Below are 23,340 nucleotides of genomic sequence, written 5' to 3'. Positions count from 1 at the left end.
TGCAAAAATGCAGAAAAGGGGCTAGTTCTGTTGTCTGCCCTTCGTATAGCCATTTATAATTATTGTCTACTTTTACTATGGTAGTCAGTTCACATACCGACTTGTTACTCCTTTGAGCACTCATAGGAGATGTTGTTCTGAATACAGTGCAAGTTGTGATGAACATCAGCATAAAGACACCTAATGCTTTTCCCCAAATGTGTGTAGTGGGTTTTTTGTTTTACGTTTGTTTAGCTAAATTAACAAATCTAGTTTTCTTTGACTATTTGGCATTTATTGTGAATGAAAAGTCACTGAAGAAGAGTTCTTTGAAAATGAAAACGTGGCACTTCTGAGAATTCTGGCTTGAGATTGAGTTACTAATAACATGACTTCCAGTTAGTCCTATTTCAACTGCAGTAATTAAGTTGTTTGAACACTATATTTGGTATGCATTTTAAAAAACTGCATCACATGGATAAGTAGTTTCTTTTAAAAGAAATTAAATCATCATTTCAAGATTCTGGTAGTTGTCCAGTAAATGGTACTCTTCATGCCTTAAGTCATCATTAATTATCTTGTATCAGATATGAATAATAAATGTTTGGTTTTGACCAGCCTTCACATTGAAATGAGTTTGTATCTTTTCTATTTTTTGGGGGGGAGGGGGGTTAACAAGATAAGAATCTTGTTATGTGTTCATAAATTGATACACAGCAGTGTCCTTGGAACTTAGCTTTGTGTTTTGTGAAGAACAAGTGGAGTTGAGGAGTACTGATCTATTTTATTTTATTGCCTCTAGGTACATTATCCTACTGTAAAACTGAGATTTATGACAAATTAATGCATACTGAGTTTTAAACATGAGGAGGAAAAACAACAACTAAGTTGTTGCATATGTTCAACACTTTCCTTGTTTTCAGATATTTTCCAGAAGAAGCTACTGAAGAGATGTTAGATGAATGGCGGCCTTTAATGTGTCCATTTGATGTTACTATGCAAAAGGCTATTACCTACTTTGAGTTATTTCTACCTACTACCCTTCCTCCAGATCTTCACCACAAAGGTTTCAAGTAAGTATAACTGAATATCCGGTCTTATGGCATCGTGTTGCTGATGCAAAGGATTATCTCTGACGGGATGGTATCTGAAGACATGTCATGTGAATCAGTGCATGTGCTAGCTCCTTTATGTATGTGTATCTTGCATTCATGGCTTAATGGTATTTGATACTTGAAAACAACAGAAATGGAAATAATTGATTGTGCAGAAGGTTTGTACTTCTGGCCTCAAATGAAATCAGAATAGAAGCTAATGGCAGTTTTAACTAGTGACAATAGAGACAAACTTTAGATTTTAAGCTAGGAAGGATGAGAAAGCGTGACTTGTTTTCATGTGATTTACCTTTATTAAGATGGCAATATATAATAAGAAAATGGTGAAGCTGAGTAGATAAGGAAACTATTTTTGCAATGTTTGTGTGGAAGGGGGAATCAGCAAAGAATGAGAAGAAGAGGTAAAAATCTGAGAGTATTATGGGAGATGAAGTGCGTCTCCATGCTGATTCTTGTCTTTTGATGAATGAGTTGGGGAGGAGAATGAGCTCCTGAGACCACCTGACAGAGTGAAGAGTATGTGTCTGGTGGAGGAGGTGCGTTCACAACACTAAAGTTAGTTTGATTCTGTTCTCTTGCAGGCTTTGGTTTGATGAATTTATAGGCCTTTGGGTGTCAGTTCAAAATCTTCCCCAATGGGAAGGGGTAAGTATTTACTTTTTGCCCACAGTAGAAGAGACTCATTTAAATATTCCTACAATATGTTTGCAAAACACGTAATTAAAACAATGACTTTTTTTTTGTGTTTTATGTAGTATGAGAAGGGATAATTGATAATTTTATGATTGTTAGCAAGCAGTTACTGACTCAGTGAATAAGGTGGCAGTTGTGCTTGGTGAGCGTTATTCAACTGCTAGCTCAGGCAGCTTTCCTATTCCAGTCTTGGGAATGCTGGCGTTTTTCAGATGACTATTAATACTTACAATGATGTGAAGTATTATTGTGATTCCTGTGATCAGAATTGTGTAAAATGCCATCATTATAATTTACCACCRCATTCTTAATGATCCCTAATTTTGAGTCATAATGTGATATCTTTCTTCGAATGATAGCCTATGAGTACATTCACTGTGTATGTTTCTCTTGCTATGACAGGATACTTTTTCAGCATCTGTAGAAGGTACATTTATGTACTGCTTAGCTCTGGCTTATGCTCTGCTAAATGCTTAGGTATGTAACACAAAGTATTTCCAGACCTTTGTGTTACCTCTCAACCATCTTCTTAGTATTAGTGTGCTAACTCTGAAGAGCTTTTAAATAAATAAATGAAGCCCAACAAACCTCTAATGTAAACTTGTTTGCATTCTGGTCTTGAATTTGCCTTGAAGTCTGTCTTAGCCATCAACTGTAGAACAAGCGAGGAGGCATACCTTCTCTCCCCAGGATTGTTCTTCTCTGTGGCTCCTTGGGAGGTGATGTTCTATTTCTGATGACCGAATCCCTTCATTTAGTCCACATGCTGCCTGCATAGCAAGGACATGCATAAGGCTGATGCCTTGCCTACTACTACCTCAAATTTTTCATCTATGGTGAGGATGTAAACATGACAAAAAGTCTTTGAGGTAGGCAGTGGTCGTGGCTTCATATCCAGACTGATAGAGACTAAAATTGGTCTTAATAACCATACACATACTAAGTGCTTCCACGTTAAATCTTTTTAAGGAGTGTTTTGATCATAAACTCTCCAAAGAATTTTCTTGCAGGGATGGTTTCTTTCTGAGCTTTGCATCTGCAGTGAGATGTTGTCATCTCTTTCTCATGTAGTGAAGGTACTGTACTCTCTTTGGCCAAAAAATACCAATGGACAATATCTCTCAATAACTATCTGCCATTTACCTGTCTGCCTTTTTTGTCTCCTATGATGAAATATAAACTTGAAAAATATAATAAATCTCATTCTTGAGACAATGACACCAGAAGCTTATGTGCAGTTGATGTCAGCTGATCTATTCCTTGTCTCTACTGCAGTGAAACTTGGTAAATTACCAGACTTTTTTCTGACTCAGTATGACCATAAGCTCACTGACCATCTGGCTCTCTTCATTAATCTTCTGTTTGTATACTCAAGGACAATGGCTTGATCTCTTTGGAGAGAGCTAATTTCCACGGTACTACTGAATGCTTCCTTTGTAGTGTTCTAACTCTGCATTTTTGGCAACTTTTGTAAGAAAAGGCTTGTGCACAGGTATTTCTGATTTGAGTTACGTTTCAGCACAAAAATCTTTTGTCGCATGATTGATGTTTGTCTGGAGTTGAATGGGGATGATTGGTAAGTATTGCATTTTTTTTAGGATTGTTTTTAGGCACTTATGCTTTTTTGGAAAGCTATCAGGAAGATGCAAAACTCTGCCTACTTTTTTGACAAAGACAACAGCCTGCACATTTAGTATCATTATTTGACTTGCTTTTTTCAGCTGCTCTAACCAACGTACTTTCGTGAGTGAGCAGCTATCTCTGATATTTTTGATCTTCTACTGATTTCTCAGTTTGTTGAGGAGGCACAAATAACTGTTTTCCACAGAGCTTTTATTTACTTCATGTTTTCTCTGCTGCTTTGTCCATCTTCTAAGGGGCAGGCTTGCTTATTTCATCAAACTTGGATGCAGATAATATTAGACACAGGAGCCCTGACTATGTAATCAAATTTAAGCCTCTAGTAGCCTTTAACATCTGTCTAGCTTGCTTTGGCAGGAGCTGGACTTGCTATTTCAAGGGGAACTAGAATCAATTACCTTTGAGGTGCATGAGAAGGAATTCTTCAGTGAGTATTCCCTAGTGTCAAACAAAAAGATAGATAAGGAACTGTGTTTTAGCATTTGTCTTCAGGCTATGGCAGATGTGACTGTCCTGAACTCAGTTTGTGGTTTTTCAAAACCTATTGTATCCTTCAGGCTGAGAGAGGTGAACTTTGAATCTGATAGGCTCAGTGACAATAGCTTTCTAAACTGGGCAGGATCATTTAAAGCCCTTCTTTTTTGGCTTCACCATGGCTCCAAGGTACTGGTAGAAGCAACAAGATTCTTTGGAAACCTGATACATGTTCTTCTACCTGGAAGAGTTCATAAAAAGAACACAGGTGGATTTTGGTGACAGTTTCCTGCCTCTTCCTCCTGTCTCCACAGTCAGGGTATCAGAGTGACACTTCATTTCTTTTTCCTGTAGTCCTTATAGCTGTCTTTCCTCAATGCCTTCCAGGTCTGTTTTGGACTTATTCTACTGCCAGGGGACAGTTCTCTTATCTAATTCATCATGGATAGACAATACTACCATGCGATCTCTCAGCTAATGCCTGAGACACGAGCCACAGGCATTTGTAAACCGAATTTTTTAAACATGGCAGCAATCAGCCTAAGCAAGTGCACTTTCTAGAAATATGGTGGCTTCTGCAGAAGCTATACAGTCCTTCAAATTGTGTTGGTTGAATTTGTTCAGTTTCTATGTATAAATGCCTTTTTGGCCACTTCTTTCATTCAGTTCAGTTGATAYCTCATTGATGAGGAAACGCCATGACATAGACTCAAAATCATAAATGCTCGTTCAGCTGCTCCAGATTGGAGTACTGTCAGATGCATATATGTTGTATGTTTTCTAATCTAGGATATCAAGCACTAAGATGATGCATTGCCAGCAGAAGTGGGCAATGCAGGGCCCTTTCCCTCACCAGGAAGTGATTTGTCTTTGGGTAACTGTTTATTTTGTTCCCACACTTTATGTCTTATGTAGAGCCTAACTTTCCCATCTTTGCATTTAAGAGGATTCTTAATGTGTACCTTGGTAGGGTCACATTCTTCAAACTCTTCTTTAGGACTCTTTTTAATAACTGATCCAAATAGTCCTCTATCAAATTGTTGTCAAAACTGGGTATCAAAAAGTCTATCAAAGTGAGTAGCAGCTCTTTGTTAGAGAAGTCTGCATAATGGCCAAACGCATTGCATGTGCAAGTCTGCACACACAGTCACCAAAGTAAAGCCTGTTCTGTTACAAGATTTTGCCTTGGGAGCAAAAAGCAAAAGCAAAAATTTGTTTTTGTATTGTGGGTTTTCTGTGAAATATGTCTGAAGTGTGATCTGGAATTTGTTCCAAATGTTCTCTTCAGAGAGATGAAGTCTGCTATACCAGATAAAAAGGTGTTATAATTGTGTGTGGTTGAAAGCCTTAGTCTTTCAACAGGTAACTTCTGGGAGACACTGCTTGTTTTTTCTGTGATGTAGGAGCTGCTCAAAAGGCAAAAAGATATTTCTTAGCAAAAGCTGGAGCCTTTGGCTGTATGTAGCTCACACAAGTTTGTTTTTCATCTACTGTCCTTCAGAGTTGTTCTGAGAGTAAGTGGTTGAGAATACGAAAATGGTGGTGAATATATTGTTTTGCATGTTAATATATCCTGTGGGGGAGAGGAGAGTATGAGTATACTTTCAAGAAGTATCATTAGGATGTCATTAGATTAAAAAAGTTTGAAGAGGTAAGATGCATATGTTGATAGCTTTTATGTTTCAGGGAACTTGTACCTATTTCCCCTGCTTAGTTGTAAGCATTGAGTAATGAGTTTGCCTCTTGAAGGTAAAAACTCCCTGCAGATGTGTTATGAAATATGGTATTGGTGACTTTTGGTGGTGTGAAATCTCCCTTTACATGTGGTTTACTGCTATGGATTGCAGTAAGTAATATAAGCTTTTATCTTGCAACTGGAAGGTAGACTAGAAAGATTTTGTGCCTCTTACTATAAATGTATTCTTATGAATATTTTCTTGTTTTATGTTTTTTTCAGCATCTRGTAAACCTTTTTGCTCGTTTGGCCACGGACAACATTGGGTACATAGATTGGGATCCATACGTACCAAAGGTAATATTTATTTCTTTATTTTGTTCACTTTGAGATATGTCTTCAGCATTGCAAGGCTAAGAAAAATAAATGTTTCTGGTGGCATGAGTCTTATCCTACAGGGACACAGCTTTTCAAATTAGGTATGTTCTTTTTGGAGACCTAAATCTAACCTTGAAAATTAGAGGCATCCTTTTGTAACAGACAGCATTGGAAATAGGTACTGGTATATCACCTGGCTAAAAATACAAACCAAATCAGTGACATACTTTACTGTACAGGTACTGTTTATACATATAACTAATCCAGTCTTTTTGTGGGAATAAGTCTTCATAGATTTTTTTTTTTGGATGAATAATATTAATCTTTCATGTAATGGATTTTTTTTGCACTCAGCAGTTGAATTGTTTTTTTAAAAATATGATATGCAAGTGTTTATAGATATATACCCATTTGAGACACAGCATGTTTCTAAAAATCAGTTACTTTCAGTCTGACCGATAATTTCTATTCTATCTTTGAGCATAAAAAGAGCACAGGAGACAATAGTACAACCAAATCCGTTGTTATTCTCTTGGTAGCAGTCAAATTGAAGACTACTGCTGACAAATGTCTTAATCTTAACTGACGTGTATGTTATGTTATAWTGCCAATCAAAAACCTTTGATAAATGTTCCCCACTATTTTGTGGTTTGTTGAATTTTTATCACATCTTCTGGGAATGGGGATAAGAAACCATACTATCATTTTGTTTATAGGAAATTGAGACTGAATATTAAAAATCTCCAGGTGAGTGTTTGATAATTTAATTATGCATTATGGATTTTTAAATCTTAGGTTCTTCGAAGGAGTAAAATTTAGCTTTTTGTCTCTTAGGTTGCTAAAATCCTTCTTGGCAAAACTGTAATATGGTTTACCTAGTGTAGATTATTTCTTGTTTTTTTTCCGATTTTAACTGAAAAATGTTTTTAATCTTCCATAAGATAATCCTATATAATAAACTTATTTAATAAACCAACAAAGTTTTCTTTTTAATTTCACATTTCTTTTTATATTTATACTGCTATGTTATGAAGACTTACTTATTTCAGATTTAGCTTTCTTTACCTCACCACTTGCCTTTAGCGTACTTCATGCAATCTTCTTAAATATTCTAGTCTCATAGGTGATGCCAGGATTTCCTGGAGTTTAGTTTAATTCCCTCATGCTATTTGTTAAAATAAAACCTTTAACTGATTGTTTTAAATGTACCTATTGCAAGATATGTTGCAAGGTAGATGAGAGATCCCTGGTTTGCTGTGCAGCATTCAGGTTGCAGACCTATGGAAAAGACTTTCTAGATCAGAAATTAACTGATCCAGTTCCTTTTAGTGGGGAGGAGGGACATGAAAAACAGAGTGAAGAGAGATGCTACACATTGATTCCATTGACTGAAATTTAAGGGACTTTCCTTATGTGCTTCTTCAGTAGTGTCAGATATGCATTGTTTGAAATGATTTCAGGTTATGCTTATTTAATTTTTATTCTGTAATGCAGCTAATTTGAATGCTAGACTTCTGAGGTTTTTCTGAATTCAAGGAAATAAAACATTCTGATTTTCTGTGGAAAAATGTTTGTCCTGTCCTAGCTTCAGTCTTGAGAGCTGAAACTTCTATGCCCAACATTAATACATGTAGTTTCTCTCCTCAGAAAATAATTTGCTCTAGCAAGAAAATAGAGCAAAATTGTGTGGAAGCAATTTGTTACAGTAACATTCTAAACTGATAGTATTTTAATAATGTGGCTGATTGACAGTAACTTCTTCTTACAGATTTTTACCAGGATTTTGAGGAGCTTAAATCTTCCAGTGGGTAGCAACCAAGTTGTCGTCCCAAGATTCTTGACAAATGCTTATGATGTAGGACATGCAGTAATGTGGATCACAGCCATGATGGTTAGTAACACTTTTGTAAAATACAACGAAATTACTAATACTAAGCTGTAAGCAGCCATGTATTTAAAATGAATCTTTCTGCTGTTTAGCTCCCTGCAGAAACATTTTTAGGCTTTGTTTGTCCCATGATTTTTTTTTAAGGTGCAGTATCTTACTGTCAGCTTGGTACGTGAGCCAGGAGGTTCGTATCACAGCAGGTATCTGGCATTCTGGAAGTTCACAACCAGCCGCAAACACCACTGCAGATGCACACTTAGATTCACTTCTGCAGAATACTTGCATTTAATAGCATTCCTTTGCACATCAGATAGAGAGAACTTGCTTCTTAGTGCTGAGTTTGGAGGGAGGGAGAGTTGTGTATTTAAGTTAATGCTTTGAGTCAATGGTTATGATCAATGAGAATGCTTGTTTACATCTCATAGTACTGTGTGCTGCCTTTTCATGTTAAATTTAATCTGTACAGTAAAATTGCATGTTTTATTTTGAACAGGGTGGACCAAGTAAACTAGTGCAGAAGCACTTGTGTGGATTGTTCAATAGTATTGCCTCTTTTTATCATCCTTCAAATAATGGGCGGTGGCTGGTGAGTTTCTTGCCTATCAAAACAATAACTTTGCCTGTAATAGCAGTCAAATTTATCAAATAAAAGGTGCTGATAGGTGACTTATGTGTTCCAACAATTTGTTTGTCTTTTGGTTTTATAATACTTTGAGCCTTTAAATTTCAGGCCATGTCATCGCACTAATTCAAATCATACTTTGATTTGAATCTTTGATACTTTGATTCTGATGTCAGGAATGCAGCTTATGGGAGTCTCCTTCAAACAACTTACGTATGCACAGTTTAGTCTAAAATTAGATATTTAAGTAATGTATTGCTAAGAAAAAGTCAGCACTTCAAAGAAGAGTGATCTGCAGCATCATTGTTGTTTGTGTGATCTGGGTAGTGTGAATACCCTTTCATATTCCTGACCTGCCATTTCCCAGCTAGAAAATATAATTTTGATTAACTGAAAATGAAATTGATTTTTTAATGCATGTCTAGTTTGAAGCATAGCCTTTTTGATGGTGTAGCTAAGGGATTTTTCTGCTAGAAAATGTGAAGGCATCTCTGCAATAGCTAGTAAAGGTGCGAGTTAAAATGGCAAGGCTAGTCTAAGCTGTGCACGAGGGCTGACTTGTTCTAAAACAGGATGTTTACATAAATATAAATGTGCAGAGAATACTCTCAAAGATCTAGATTCTTGACTGTATCCTTTGTACATGTTTTTCCTAATTTTTAAAGGATCCTAAAGTGTAGTGCTGGCAGCATAACCTTACTGTTTTGTAAATGGAAGTTTAGTGACAGATTTGGGACCTTCTATTTTAGAACTTTCTGGAGTTTTTGTTCATGATGGTTGAGCTGTCTGTTTTATACGTGGCAGCAGCAATAGCTGAGTTGCTAAGTAATTGAAATTGATAGTAGCATTTCTTGTATGTCCAACAGAACAAACTGATGAAACTACTTCAAAGGTTACCCAGTGGCGTTGTCAGAAGGCTTCATCGTGAGCGCTACAAGAAAAAGACGTGGTTAACTCCTGTGCCTGATAGTCATAAGCTTACTGATCAGGATGTTACTGACTTTGTAGAATGCATTATTCAACCCGTTCTTCTGGCTATGTTCAGTAAAACTGGAAGCCTGGAGGCTGCTCAGGCCCTGCAGAACCTTGCACTGATGCGTCCTGAGTTAGTAATTCCACCTGTACTTGAGAAGTAAGTTCTACAGAAACATTGCAGTTTTCCCATTCTGTTATCAGCAAATAAATACTCAAAGTGCTCACACTAAACAATAAAAAATATCCTTGCTGCAGTTGAATGTTTGCAGTGAGTGCTTCTAAGATAAATTTGAGTCATGGCTCTGTCATGGCTCTTTTTCCAGCTAATGAAATACTTCTGAGAGCTTAGTAGTGAGTTTACACTATAGCTTGTGTGATTTAAAGTGGTCCTCGGTGGTTTGCATTTCTGTTAGTTTTTTATATCAGATAGTAGGTGGATTAAAAGTAACTTCGTACTCCCTATTCATGAGTCAAGTTGTGCCCTCTCACTAGCTCATTCTTAGGGCCAAATGCAAAGTGTACTGCATTTTTTGGGTAGTAATGAGCATATGCTTTTTTACTTTGTGTCAAAGAATGTGTGTTACAGATAGCTTAAAATCAATATCCTTGCTTCTGACTTCATACGCAAATTACTAATGTGTGTGTCCATCTAAAATGCTTAGTTTCTCCTACTGCTAATGCCTTGGTAATGACTAATTTCAAAAAAACTTAATTCCTTTCTACTCAGATGAGCAGCTTTCTTCCTAGTACCTATCCATGTTGTCCCTCCTATGCAGTCTTTTCCCTTTAACAATCCATGTTGTAAAACCAATATAGGAGTGAATTTGTCTTAAGAGCCCTGCCTGAGTTCCATACCTTATTGGCTCAACTGTTTATAAAAACTTGATAAATGTGAAAACAGTTCAAACATTACAGTTCCAAGAAAGACAGCAGTGAAGTCTGTATTGAGCATGACTATAATTCCTATTTTGAGAGCAGACTGAGTATCTGTTCATTAGATCAAAATATCGCTAGTATGTTTGTCTTGGCTGGAATTCTATGTTCGATTTGTTGAGTAAATGTTTCTCCTTTATGCTTTGAGTTACATAGGCCAGGGGTAGCGCAATGACTGTAGTTGGAACTGTAGGTACACAGTCTGCATTACTTTTATTATGATACTATTAGCAATATATATATGAATGCATTTAATAAGGACTGGCTTTTATTGATAAGCCATTAGCATTTTAGTGGTCCTAAAAGTTCAGAAAACAAAAAGATGATAGTCTTGACTCTGGGAGCCCATGCAGTTGTTAATCCCTAGGCTGGAATTACTAATAAATTATTTTATTCTGAATTTGTTTCAAATAGGACTGGTCAGCTGGAAGGAACACATTCTAAATCAACAATGTTAGGTCCTTTGGAAATAGAGTGTAAAAACAGTTTTGAATCATTGATTAGAGTAAAAATGTTTTCTTGTAGGAATTTCTACCTTTTTSTAGAAAATAACATATACGATCCATTTTCTTTGAAGATTTTAGAWTTGTTACTGTTCTTAATATGGCTGCTCTGCAACTTTATAGAACATATCCTGCACTTGAGACGTTGACCGAACCTCATCAGCTCACAGCTACTTTAAGCTGTGTAATTGGAGTAGCTCGTAGCCTGGTATCCGGRGGGAAGTGGTTTCCTGAAGGTCCAACACACATGCTACCTCTACTGATGAGAGCATTGCCCGGGGTGGATCCAAATGACTTCAGCAAATGCATGGTGAGTGTATAAATCTTACCTCTTTTTAGAATATTGTTAACTAATTAGTTCACTTTTAACAGCTTATTTTTTTTTAATTGACGCAAAAGCAAGTTTCTTAACCTGATTTTCTGACTGCACAATTTTATCTGTAAAAAAAAGTTAATATTACAAGCCCCTAACTTGTGATATTGCTTTTGGCTTACTGGACCATGCCAAGTGAATCTTTAATAATAGATTCTGATAAGCAACGTACTGATTTATTGGACTGTTAAACGAGATAAAGTAGATGTTTCAAAATTAGTACTAAATATTTTTTGTGCTTTCAAATCAACAGAAAGACCTTTTATCTTTTACTGAATCTCTATTAAATCAGATCCTAAAAGCCCATATATTGTTTGAATAATCAATGAATATGAATTACTCAATGTAAACAGTTAACTTTTTCAGCTTTAAAATTTAGGAGAAAATAAGGGTGTGGACTTTTTTTTTTTTAACAGATATTTGAGTTTTCTCTGTATAGTCCCAAGTATTTGGGGCTTTTTGCCTGGAAATGGAAATTATTATTGAACTTGTAGAGTGGTAGAATTCGTCTGTGTGCATATATATATATATATATATATATATATATATATATACACACACATTTTTATATATATATAATATGTATGTATATATATGTATGTATGTATAATTTAATGTAATGATTCTTCTTTAGCTCCCATTCCTTAATTCCAGAAGATTTTTTTTTAATGTGTAACACAGTATTATTAAAAAGCTGTTTGCAATTCTCAACAGATTACATTCCAGTTTATTGCAACATTTTCTACTTTGGTGCCTTTAGTAGATTGTTCATCTGTATTGCAAGAAAGAGATGACCTCTCAGAGGTAAGAATGCTGTGCAGCTATGAAAATGAAATTATAACCTACAGTTTAATTTCTAGCAGTGTAATAGCAGTGTAATGTTCTCTTCAGAAGTATTACCGGTTTGCTACTGTCATCTTGTATAAATAAAGTTGCATTGAAAACAGAACTAAACCAAACTAAAACATTTATATCTGGTCAATATGATGGAGCTAACATCAGCATAGGAATTGGGCGTGTGTTCTTCTTGGCATTGTTTGCCCAGAGAGGTTGTGGAGTCTCCTTCTCTGGAGATRTCCAAGGCCTGCCTGGATGCAACCCTGTCTAACATGCTGTAGGTGACCCTGCTTGAGCAGGGGGGCTGGACTAGATGATCTCCAGAGGTCCCTTCCAACCTTACTGATTCTATGATTCTGTTTGTTACTAATAGGTTGTTGCGGAGATCTGTAAAACTTAAATGGCTTAATATTTTCATGTTAAAACTCGGCTGGACATGCCCTGGGCAGCCTAATCTAACTCTGAGTTTTTAGTAGATTGGACTAGATTGTATCTAGAGATCCCTTGCCACCAAAATCTTCCTGTGATTCTTAAAAAAAAATGACAACTTCATTAGTATTAGTTTTTGAAGCTTCTCATGACTTTAAAACTTTCAGAATAACAATAAATCAAAAAAAAAAAAGTGATTCCAGTGTTGTTTTAAGATATATGCATATCATTTTTAATTCAGAACTAGTACAACTTAGTGCAGGATAAAAGGTAGCTAAGTCTGGAATGCTCTGGAGAGAGCTTGGTCTCCTGATGTTGAAAACTTCCTAAGTTTAAAAATAATGGGATGCTGCTTCTGTTTGTATTTATTTTTCAGAAAACTAATGCATTCTTGAATACTTAAGGGCTGTTTTCATTTTATGAGGAAGCATTTAAAAATACTCACAACTCTTTAAAATGTTCCTGTAGTCATCCTTCTCTTTTCTGATTAAGGTGCTGTTGCTGGCTCTTCAGATGATCATTAATCTCTACTATTTAAGAGCTAGTAACATCATTAGACAGTGAGCCTCATCTCTCTCTTCTGTGTTCTATCCTTTGCTGCTCCTTCATACTGTCTTTCCACCTGTCTGCTGCTTCAAAGCACTGTCTGTAGATCTCTGTAATCTTCAAGTTCCCTGCTCTCCGTTCCTCTTAGTGGTGCTCATATTGGCTGTGAAAAATACAGGAGGCAATGGGAAGCAGTTTTTCCTGTTTTTCTGCTTTGTTTACTGCTAGAGTTTTGAGTGTCTGTCTTTTTGTTTTTGTTTTGCTTTGTTTTTTGATAACAACATTTGAGCACAGATAGTGAAGTTGTATCTGGCACATTACATACATAGCAGCAGCAGTGTCAGCTATGGTTGTTGAAACTACTGTATAAAACCTGTTTTCCTCGCTGTGAGAAGACTATAGTTTTGAGAACAGCTGGTAGTTATGGATCAGACAGATTTTGAACACTCTAAAAGCTATTGGAAAAAAGGCTGATTTCATTGCCCCAAAATTGCAGCACTCAAATTATCGAAGAAGTTTGTACACTGAATGCTTAACGTAAATATGTCAGCACAGCCGATTCTGTCACCACGGTTGGCACTCATCGACATCCTTATGGGAAATGAGGATCAGTAGTGAGGCCAAAAGCCATATCCATGGAGACAGACCTATTTCGCCCCAAGAGCTTATTTGATTAAACATCAAAGCCAGGAGATCTAATAGGACAGTGTGAAGAAAATGGTAGTTGTTTCATGTAGTGTACTTGAAACTATACAAATAATCACTTTGAAAAATATATTGTAATACATCTCACTTGAATTGAAAGTGTTCTTGAAGTCAGTACTGTATGAAACAAAGCAGATTGTTTCCTTAAGAAAAAGCCTTCTTGTTTCTTGCATTGGAAAATTGTAGGTGGAAAGAGAATTGTGCTCTGCAACTGCTGAATTTGAGGATTTCGTACTACAGTTTATGGATAGGTGAGTAAGCTACATATTGGTGAAAGCTTGGCATGGAAAACTTAATAAAACTTCCTACTTCCATTTACTAAAATTGCAATTATTCTATCTGTGTAGATGTTTTGGACTTATAGAGAGCAGCACACTAGAGCAAACCAGAGAGGAGACTGAAACTGAGAAAATGACTCATCTAGAGAGTCTGGTGGAATTAGGTCTGTCTTCTACTTTCAGTACAATCCTCACTCAGTGTTCAAAAGATATATTTCAGGTAGGTGTAACGCAGGCTTTTTATCTAATTTTGAGACATTTTTTTATTGTGAATGGCTGGCATGTTGTGTCACTTTATCATTTTTATAATTTTAGGTTGTGTTGTTCATGTGTTTTGATGGTAATGTTAACTTAATTTACTTTCTTGCTTTCTACTTCTCTCCCTCAACTGGGCAAAAAATTCAAGGAGCCATTAGGCTAATAGGATTCAAAAAATTATCTGGATTAAAATAACTGTGAAAGAGGGGGTTGGAGAATCTGTGCTGTTACATTGACAGATTCTTTCCTTGCAGCCTTGCAGATTGCACTAACGCATCTTAGCCTCTTTATATTCAAATTATAATTTATGTATATTTGGAGCTAGTAGGTTTAGTACATTTTGAACCATTGCATTGGATACATAGAGGTATAATTCTGTCTGAAATCTTCATTTTAATTAAGATCTTAAATATTTTTATTGACATTAAATGTTTAATTTGTATTTTTCCTAATTATTCGTTATCAAAGTAATCATATGCAAAGTAATCGTATGTCATCTAAGTTGTATATTATTCATCTTGCCTTGCAAGGTGTTGGATATTAATAAGCTTATTTAAAATACGCTGCTGACTTGAAAAAAAGAAAAAAATAAAAAGAAAWAAAAGCCTGTTTACTTATTAAAAGGAAAATGTCTTGGATTTACTTTTCCCACATGTGAAATGGCATCATTTTCCCTTTAGTAGACTGTGGACTTATTAAGTGAGAACAGTTTCACTGTATGGTTTCTCAGAAGCTTCCCCAAGCTTGTATCAGACCTTCTTTTTTCTGAAGTGAGCGCTTTAGAAATGTCTCAACTTCCAGTTGAAGGCAATGTCCCATTATGTCACCAGTTAAAGCTTTCTGTTTTGTAAACGCTTTGGACGGGAGAGAGGGAACCTACCTGTAACTAACTGAATGGATTTTAATACTAGTGGACCCTAATACATTTTTCATGAATGTTACAGTAAATAAGAAAAAAAAGGCAAAAGTCTGCAAACTATGAAGCTATTGTGACAAACCTTTTTTTTCATTGTTACTAAGTAGCAACCTGTATTCTTCAATAAAATTAAAGTTTCGTACAGTTAAGTAATTCAGTTTGGTATAATTAGACTCTTAAGTCATGTATAGAGCAACTCGTGTGTACTGATAACATTCAAGATTTTCCTGAGTAGTTACTAGTCGTGTAAGTTTTAATCTCCTTTTTTCATAATTTGACAACTTTAAGAGGATAGTTACACTTTACTCAACTTCAAGTGTCCTGCAGAACTTTTTGACTTCTCTGTGTCTGTGTTCAGATTTTTAATTCGAATTATGTTTTTGATGATATGTTTTAAAAGGGTGTAGTATTATGCATAGATGCCACCTTCTGTGTAAATCAGACATTTCATGATACCTTGTTTAAAAGAAAATGTAACTTCCATCTTTTATATTCATTTTTAGGTGGCCTTGGAGAAGGTTTTTAACTTTGCTGTTTCAAATATATTTGAGACAAGAGTTGCTGGTCGGATGGTTGCTGATATGTGCCGAGCTGCAGTAAAAGTGAGAGAATGCTGATTTCACTTGGTCTTTAATTAGGAAAAAAAAAAAGCCCATACTACTACTTTTTCATATGTAAGATTTTAAATTTTTCTTGTAAATATGGATGGTTTTTAATACTGTCTCTTCTGAAATCTGATGGCTGCCTTTGGCACTATCTCAGGAGGATAATTGACAAAGTATTTTTGATTGTAGTTGCATTATACTTAGTGTAGGTTTTATTGAGTTCAAAAAATTGTAGTCTGACTAAGTTGTAGCTAGAGTTGAGATAAAATTTTTCATATTCCTCTGTTTTTCAGTAGTAGTGTTAAAGGATTTTTATCAATGTGTGCGTTGAGTTCCATAAGGTTTGTGTATTTTTCTTAATGGACCGTTTATGATGCTGTTTTCAGTGCCGCCCTGAAGAGTCCTTGAAGCTCTTTGTACCCCATTGCTGCAGTGTTATAACTCACCTTACTGTCAGTAAGTTTAAAATTTCTAATAATTTGCTTCATTTTGAGTTGTTTTATTAACCACAAAAACATCATGAACGTGTTCCTTTCTGCTCCTTTTTTCAGTCTCTCCCTCCCTCCTAGATTAATCTCAGTAATGAAAAATTGATTCTGCCTGTGATTCCTTAAAAAAAAAAAAGGTGTTTTCAAGACAAAGTATCAAATTACAAGAATATGGTTCTTTAAAAATTAGACAGTTTGAAATATGTCTCAACTTATTTCTCTGCTCATCARAAACTAAACGAGATTAAATGTGCTGAAGTAACTTGTAGGTGGATGAGATGAAGAATGAATTGGAAGGAGTGCAAGAAAAGAGTTGGGAGTAAACTTCTGAGATGCAAGAATCTGGTTTATTGTTTATCTTTTTTGTAAAGCTGAACTGCAGCATAGTAACAGCAGTGCTTATCACTTGTTTCTCTAGATGATGACGTCTTGCGTGATGAAGAACTAGATAAGGAGTTACTCTGGAATCTTCAGCTTTTGTCAGAGGTATTGCGTAGAATGCTCTCCCCCATGCATGTATACGCCATCATTAAATAGGATTCARTGCCACTGAAAGAAATGAACGATGAACTGCTGTCAAAACAAACGGTTGTATAAAAGATACTTGCGTAACTTTTTTTCCTAACTAACTCAGAGGAAAGCTGATGTTTGAAGAAAATAAGTATGCTGTGTAAGTGGAATAAAATTGAAGCATCTTTGATACAAGTAATAGAGTAGAAAAAGAACAGGGATCAATGCATGGAAAAGTTTAAGATGTTTTTGTAAAAGAAATTTTCTAAAATAAATCTGTGTTAATGAGTAAAGGTAGAAGGTTTGAGATCAAGAAGCACTCTGTTTTGCAGTAGTTGTGTGCTACTTAAATTTTTTCAGCAACAGCAGAAGTGATAGTTCAGTCTTCAGGTTGCATTAAGTGTAATTTATGGAGTGGAAACCTGGTACGGGTTCACTTTAGTATAATCCTCTCTATAGTCTAGAACAAAATCTGTTTTATTTAGCTTTTGAAATGTTTGTCTTTCCTATTAGATTACTCGAGTGGATGGAAAGAAGTTGCTACCGTACAGCGAGCAGCTTGGGAAGATTCTTCAGCGAACCCTACATTTAACCTGTAAGCAGGGTTACATTCTGTCTTGTAACCTTCTGCACCATCTTCTTCGTTCTGCTACACTTATCTACCCCACAGAATACTGCAGTGTGCCAGGTGGCTTTGACAAGCCTCTTTCTGAATACTTTCCTATCAAGGCAAGGATTTTAATTTATTTAGGATTAGAGGATTTGACTTTATTTTAAGCAATCCTGCACTATTTTACTTGTTTTTTAACATAGGTAGTAGCTACGGAAAGTGTAATTGAAAGATGCTTTAAACTTTGAAATGTGTTCAGCAAATTACAAGTTACTTGAATAATCAAAACACATTGAGAGTTAAAAATGAATGCTGATTGTGTTGAGTAGTTTTATAACATGGCATGATTGAGGTATGTGTGATAAAATGACATAATTCATAATGATTGCATGACTATAATAAGGTAATACAAAGTTAAAAGTACCTGCTCATGTTTCTTGAACTGCAATATAGGATGCATTGAATTGAGACTTGGCTGTCATGAAGTACAGTGGTATAAATGTTAACTTTGAGATTAAGAAGGAGAATTTTGCTGTTCTCTAACTTAAACGTACAGTTATGGAAGTATTTGTGAGTAATATTCATCTGTCTTTGTGGATGAGAGCTACAGCTTTTCCTAGTTCCTCTTCCTATTAATGTGGCCATCTTTCAGTGCTTATCATACATAAGCAGCTAATTTAGAAATCAACTCTTAATTGTTATAAGAGGATTTTGTCATTTACATGCTTCCTACCCTGCCCTGGTACAAAATTCCAGTTTTGTTACTTTCTGAAGTAGTATTCATGGAGACCAGCACTAGCTTGGTCTTCCAAGGAACAGAAGTAGTAGCAGGCTATGTTAAGTAAGTGTGCTATCATAGTTCTTTGAACTTTTGGTCCAGTCAGATCAGTTAGGCATTTTAGTAACAGACTGTGAAGTTTTGTAATCCTAAATTGCCACATAAAATTGGATAAAGACAGGAAATGGAAAGTCAGAATTTCAGAGGCTTTCAAGAGCATATCTATTAATTGATATAGTTGTAAGAATGGAACTTCATCTATGAACTAATAATAAACATTCATTTATTTTTTTTTCTTTCAAGTACACAAGTAGTGCCAATTCTATAGCACATCTGAGCCCTTTGTAAAAGAAAGACAAGTTGTCTTTGTTATGGGATGACCTGCTGTTGTTATGGAAAGTCTCACTTAAAAACTAACTCTCATTTTTAAAAAAGAAAATGCCAGATTTCCAGACTGTAGTTCAAAACTGCTAAGGAACATTATAAAATGGACTAGCCTCTTTGTGTACTCTGTAGGAATATCAAATATCAAACTTCAAAATATTCTGAATTTGTGCTTAGCCAAAGGAAAGACAAAGTTATTTTTCTGTTAGAACAGTGCAGTCCTTGACCTGTTATTCCTGTCAAGTATGTACTATGTTCAAGGTACGTTATAGATGGTATACTGGGTTTGAGATTTCTATTTGGTGTTAAAATGTCTTGCTTTTTTCTCAATAACTGCTTTACAGCAGTAGCTAGTTTGCATGTGGGTTAGTTATTTAAGTGTTATTTTTAAATGAAAAGTAAGCTTCATAGTTTGGTTAATAGGACATGTCTTATTTATTGTAGGACTGGGGTAAACCAGGTGACTTATGGAACTTGGATATCCAGTGGCATGTTCCCTCATCTGAGGAAATAAACTTTGCTTTTTATTTGCTGGATACTTTTCTTCAGCCTGAACTCACCAGACTAGAGCACTATGCAACTGGAAAACTAGAAATGTCCAGGTCAGTGGTTCTATGTAATACAATGAATTTGCGTATTGACTAATGGTTATTTTTAGTAGTTATTGCCAATCATATTTGCCCTACAAAAGTGAGAGTGTGAAGTACAACAGTGTTACACTGTCTTTTGATATTATTGCAAGCATCTTTCCAAGATTTTTGATTCTTTAAAATGTATTTAGGTGGAAGTGCATTTCATAAAACAGGTAACAGATTACTTTGAGTAGAAACAGGCCTTAAAATGTTCCCAAACAGAAAAGACTTTGTTCCAATGTAAATTGCCTTAAGAGAGAAGAGCTTTTGATTTTGTTTTATATTTATGCTACCAGTTACGGTTCTACTTATCTCTCCCTTGCTAACTAAAGTTATTCCTCTGGACTGTCTCTTGTTACTTTGGCACAACTAGTTTGTGTGCCTAAGCTATGAAATAGGGTGCAGACTGATTTGGCTTGGTAATCTGCTTTTCCCCATTACCTTCCTGCAAGTAAAAGGTATGGTGTGTTAACTGGTGTTTTTAACCAGAACAGCTTTATGGTTAAGGCTTTGGATTATTCATATGTTTATTTTCTTTGTTTCCTTTCTGTCTGATACCTTATGTGTAAAGCCATTAATTTATAATAGAATTGGACTTTCATTTGGTCAAGGCTTCAGTGTGCTACCTGATAGAAATATATTATGATGATTTGGGAAAACATAGCCAAATGTTTGAATTGTCAATTAAATTGGAAGGCAAGATAGCAAAGCAGCAAGAGTAAAGAATCCTATTTATAGCTGAGGGAATAATAGATGTGAATAAATCAGAGACTGAGTGAACCTGCTACTGCTTTGAATTCAAGTACTTAAAATTCCTGAAGCTAGAATTCTTCTCATTTTTTTTTTCCAGTATTTCATTGGCTGATAATTAGAAATTAAGTGTTTTTAATATACTTAGGTGCTTCAGGATAAGACCTGGTATTGCAAAAGATGAAATGAAAAATTCTGATGGTCTTTTTCTTAAACAAATATTTAGAGAGTTCGTAAGTAATGCGTAAGGACTAGGACCTGTTCAGCTCAGAAGCCTCATATGAGGGCTGAAAGGAATTATTTTACACATCAGAATTGCTTAGCACATAGACTAGAACAAAGACCAAAATCTGTAACTGTGTATTAAATGGTGCTGCTTTAAATGAGAAGGCCTTAAACAATATGCCATAATTCTCTTTAGTAGCACAGAAAAAAGTAAAAAGTGTTCATATTGTTAAATTGTATTTTGTCAACAGACCATAACATATTCACTCATAAAGAAAATGTTCCCTCATTCCACTCCTGGTGGAAAGGACCTTGCTCCTTTTGGAGAAGAGGGGAAAAACAGTTGTAATGGGATTTGATCTCAGACTAGATAAAGTTTTTCAGGTTTTTTTTTTTAGTAGAAGTTTGTTTTCCTTTTTAATCAGTTTGTCTCATTTCATTGAAGTTTCCTTTGCTGTTTCAGAATGTAAAATTTCCAAAGCAATTTTTAAAGAAAACAAAGTTGAACGTTGTTCTGCAGTCTTATTAGGCTAGATCAAAAAGGCACAGCTTCCTATAGTGCATCCTCTTGTGTTTAGAACTGATAGAGCCTTAAAAAAAAGTTGTAAAACCTTTCGAAAACAGATATATCTGTCAGTTGTATTTTTCCAACCATTTGGCAGAACTGTTAAAGTGATCAGGTTTTGTTCTTTGTTTTAAGAGATGATGTGCAGCAGTGCCTCGCTATAGTGCATAACTGCTTGATTGGTTCGGGGAATGTTTTGCCTCCCCTAAAAGGAGAAAGGATAGCTCATCTGTAAGTAAACTTTTTTTTTCATGTATCACTAGCATTTTAGCAGTTGTATTGCATCATTGTGTTTTTAGTGTTTTCTTATTATTATAGAACTGCTTTAACTAATTATTTCTCAAGAACTCTTGGTATAAAAATATAGAAATTTGAAATGATTTGCAGAAACACATGAATGTTTAAAGATACGAAATAACATTAAGTACTTTTCGTGCAAGACTGAAAACACTTTAAAAAGGTAGGTGACAGCATTGTATTGCTGGTAGCCTTTTATGTAAAGGAAATGGAAGCTGAGTGTTTACTAATGTGTTTAATATCCAGGGAGAAAAGCGGAGATTTCAAGTTGTAACTCTGAGTCCACTGATTGCTGAATTAAATAGCCATTTTTTTCTCTGTGAAAATTTCTTAAAGTACCTGACTTGCATAATTTCAAAAAACAGTAACAACTGTCCCTTTCTCCAAAGGAAGCCTGCAGACCATAGTCCATTGCTTTCTTTTTCTATTACCCTGAAGAAAGAAACATCAACATTCTGAACTTACCTTCTTTGTGACTGTGTTTTTATATTAAAATAGAAGGTAAATCTGTTTGGAAATCTCATATCTCTGTGAATAATGTCACAGAAGAAACTGGCCTTTGGTAGCAGTAGGACTTCAGAAAAAATGCTYGAGCGTACTATTGTTTTGAAAGTAACAGGCATTTTTCTTACGTTCGAGTAGTTTGGGTTTTAGGAAGATTGTTGTTTAGTACATGAGATTGCTTCTTAGGTCTTGACTGTTTCGAGGAAGAGAGTTGAAATAGTAACTGTAGAGGCAAATATGTAACAATAGGAACACTGGGATTAAACTCATATCATGTTTTGAAATATGGAGGGTTCCAAATAAGCTTGTAGCCCAAGTCTCTATTTGGGGACTCTATAGCTGTTGAAACTTTTTGCTAAGTTGGCACTACTAGAAAAGCCAAAGAATGTTGATACTRTTTCAAATGCTTTATTTTACAGGCTTAGCCTGTGTGAACTCTTTGCTTTATAGGAGGAGAGGCTTCTCTTTGAGTGTATTTTAGAGTATTTGGTAAGCTGGAGAGCTTTGTAGAGGCCATCTCTTACCACTGACTGTACAAGAAACGTAGGGAAGTAGATCTTTTAGTTACAGCCTGAATGCCATGCTGACTCAGAATATCTTTAGTAAAGACTTCAATATCCTTCAGGAAAGCATTGAACTGCTGTGCTAGTTTTGTTTTGCTGGTCAGCATGGGGAAAATGTGGGACCAGTGTTACCGCTTTTTGATTAAATCTCAGTCCTATCCTGACATCTTTTGGGTGGCAAGCACTATTTAAACTAAGCTTGTACAATTCTTAAACCTCTCAAGTTCAAGGAGTGAGGGATTTTTGTTGGATCATGGAAAAAGACAACCAATTAACTGTTTTTGGTTATTGTGGACTTGAATACGACCAAAAAATATGCCACAAAAAAAAATTTTAGTTGATAAAGTAATCTATGAATCAAGGAAGAAATGCCTCTGTATGAGTAAGCAGTTTCATACACCTTATCTAATTATCTGATCATTAAGAACTGAAGTTTCATTTGGTAGAAATGGTAGTCTCACCATCTTTGGAGAGAACTTAAGTGAGTTGCAACTGTCATTAGAAAGTGCGTATGTAGACCGTTTTTGCTTTTGTTTTGGGAATGAATTGTTCGGGATCATCTCCCATTCATGTTACTGGGCAGGATCTTTACATTCTTAATTTACAAATGTGTACCTCAGCCTATAGTCTACTTCTAAATGACTTGTATATTTATGGAAGATTGCTTCATTCTGTTAGGTATCTATGCTGCCTTATTGAATGTGTACGATTTACATGAGAACATGCTGAAATCAATTTGTGGCTAAATAAGTTAAATCTGACTCTTCTTTTCTCATGTAATCTGAATTTTGAAGCTTAACTAGTTTATTGTAAATGTCTACAGATACTCAGAAATAATTTGTTCTTTGGCTGAACTTTATGCATTGTGACAAAACCTCTTCTACTGTACTGTAAGCAGGTCTTATGTCTAAGCTTTTTATTTTTTACATTAAGGCTTTTAAAACATTGTGAAGGCATTTTTTTTCCAGTGACTTTATAYAGAACTCTGGAACCTTCCCTCCAAAATTGTATGAATTTTGTCTAAGTAAGCTTTAGTTCTCATTCTTTGTGTGCATTATCACAAACAGAAAATGGAGTTCTAGTGAAGGAGAAAATTGGGGATAAATAGAGTAGATTTGTATGCAGTTGATTGTTCTTTGGCCTAGGAAGATGGACTACTCAATACTTCACGAGATTGCGTTGTGTTGTGTTTCACAGACTTCATGTCAAAT

General features: G+C 35.4%; 1 protein-coding gene across 2 annotated transcripts in view; it reads left to right on the top strand.

Moving 5' to 3' along the window:
• Positions 1-23,340, top strand: part of PSME4 (proteasome activator subunit 4) — a 74,179-nt gene that overhangs the window by 13,590 nt on the left and 37,249 nt on the right. For both annotated transcript variants that reach the window (XM_085317257.1, XM_085317258.1), the window contains 16 exons: positions 903-1,052; positions 1,676-1,739; positions 5,860-5,934; positions 7,724-7,846; positions 8,337-8,429; positions 9,332-9,597; positions 11,000-11,186; positions 11,964-12,053; positions 13,953-14,017; positions 14,114-14,264; positions 15,722-15,820; positions 16,210-16,279; positions 16,730-16,797; positions 17,335-17,550; positions 19,038-19,195; positions 20,901-20,996. In XM_085317257.1, the coding sequence (XP_085173383.1) occupies positions 903-1,052; positions 1,676-1,739; positions 5,860-5,934; positions 7,724-7,846; positions 8,337-8,429; positions 9,332-9,597; positions 11,000-11,186; positions 11,964-12,053; positions 13,953-14,017; positions 14,114-14,264; positions 15,722-15,820; positions 16,210-16,279; positions 16,730-16,797; positions 17,335-17,550; positions 19,038-19,195; positions 20,901-20,996 (1,971 nt within the window). The remainder of the gene's footprint in view (positions 1-902; positions 1,053-1,675; positions 1,740-5,859; positions 5,935-7,723; positions 7,847-8,336; positions 8,430-9,331; positions 9,598-10,999; positions 11,187-11,963; positions 12,054-13,952; positions 14,018-14,113; positions 14,265-15,721; positions 15,821-16,209; positions 16,280-16,729; positions 16,798-17,334; positions 17,551-19,037; positions 19,196-20,900; positions 20,997-23,340) is intronic.

This window comes from Rhea americana, unplaced genomic scaffold, assembly GCF_003343005.1.
Source record: "Rhea americana isolate MKP2758 unplaced genomic scaffold, rheAme1 scaffold_490, whole genome shotgun sequence".
NCBI lineage: Eukaryota > Metazoa > Chordata > Aves > Rheiformes > Rheidae > Rhea > Rhea americana.
The sequence above is the reverse complement of the archived record's forward strand: the minus strand, read 5'-3'. Positions and strand labels throughout refer to the sequence as shown.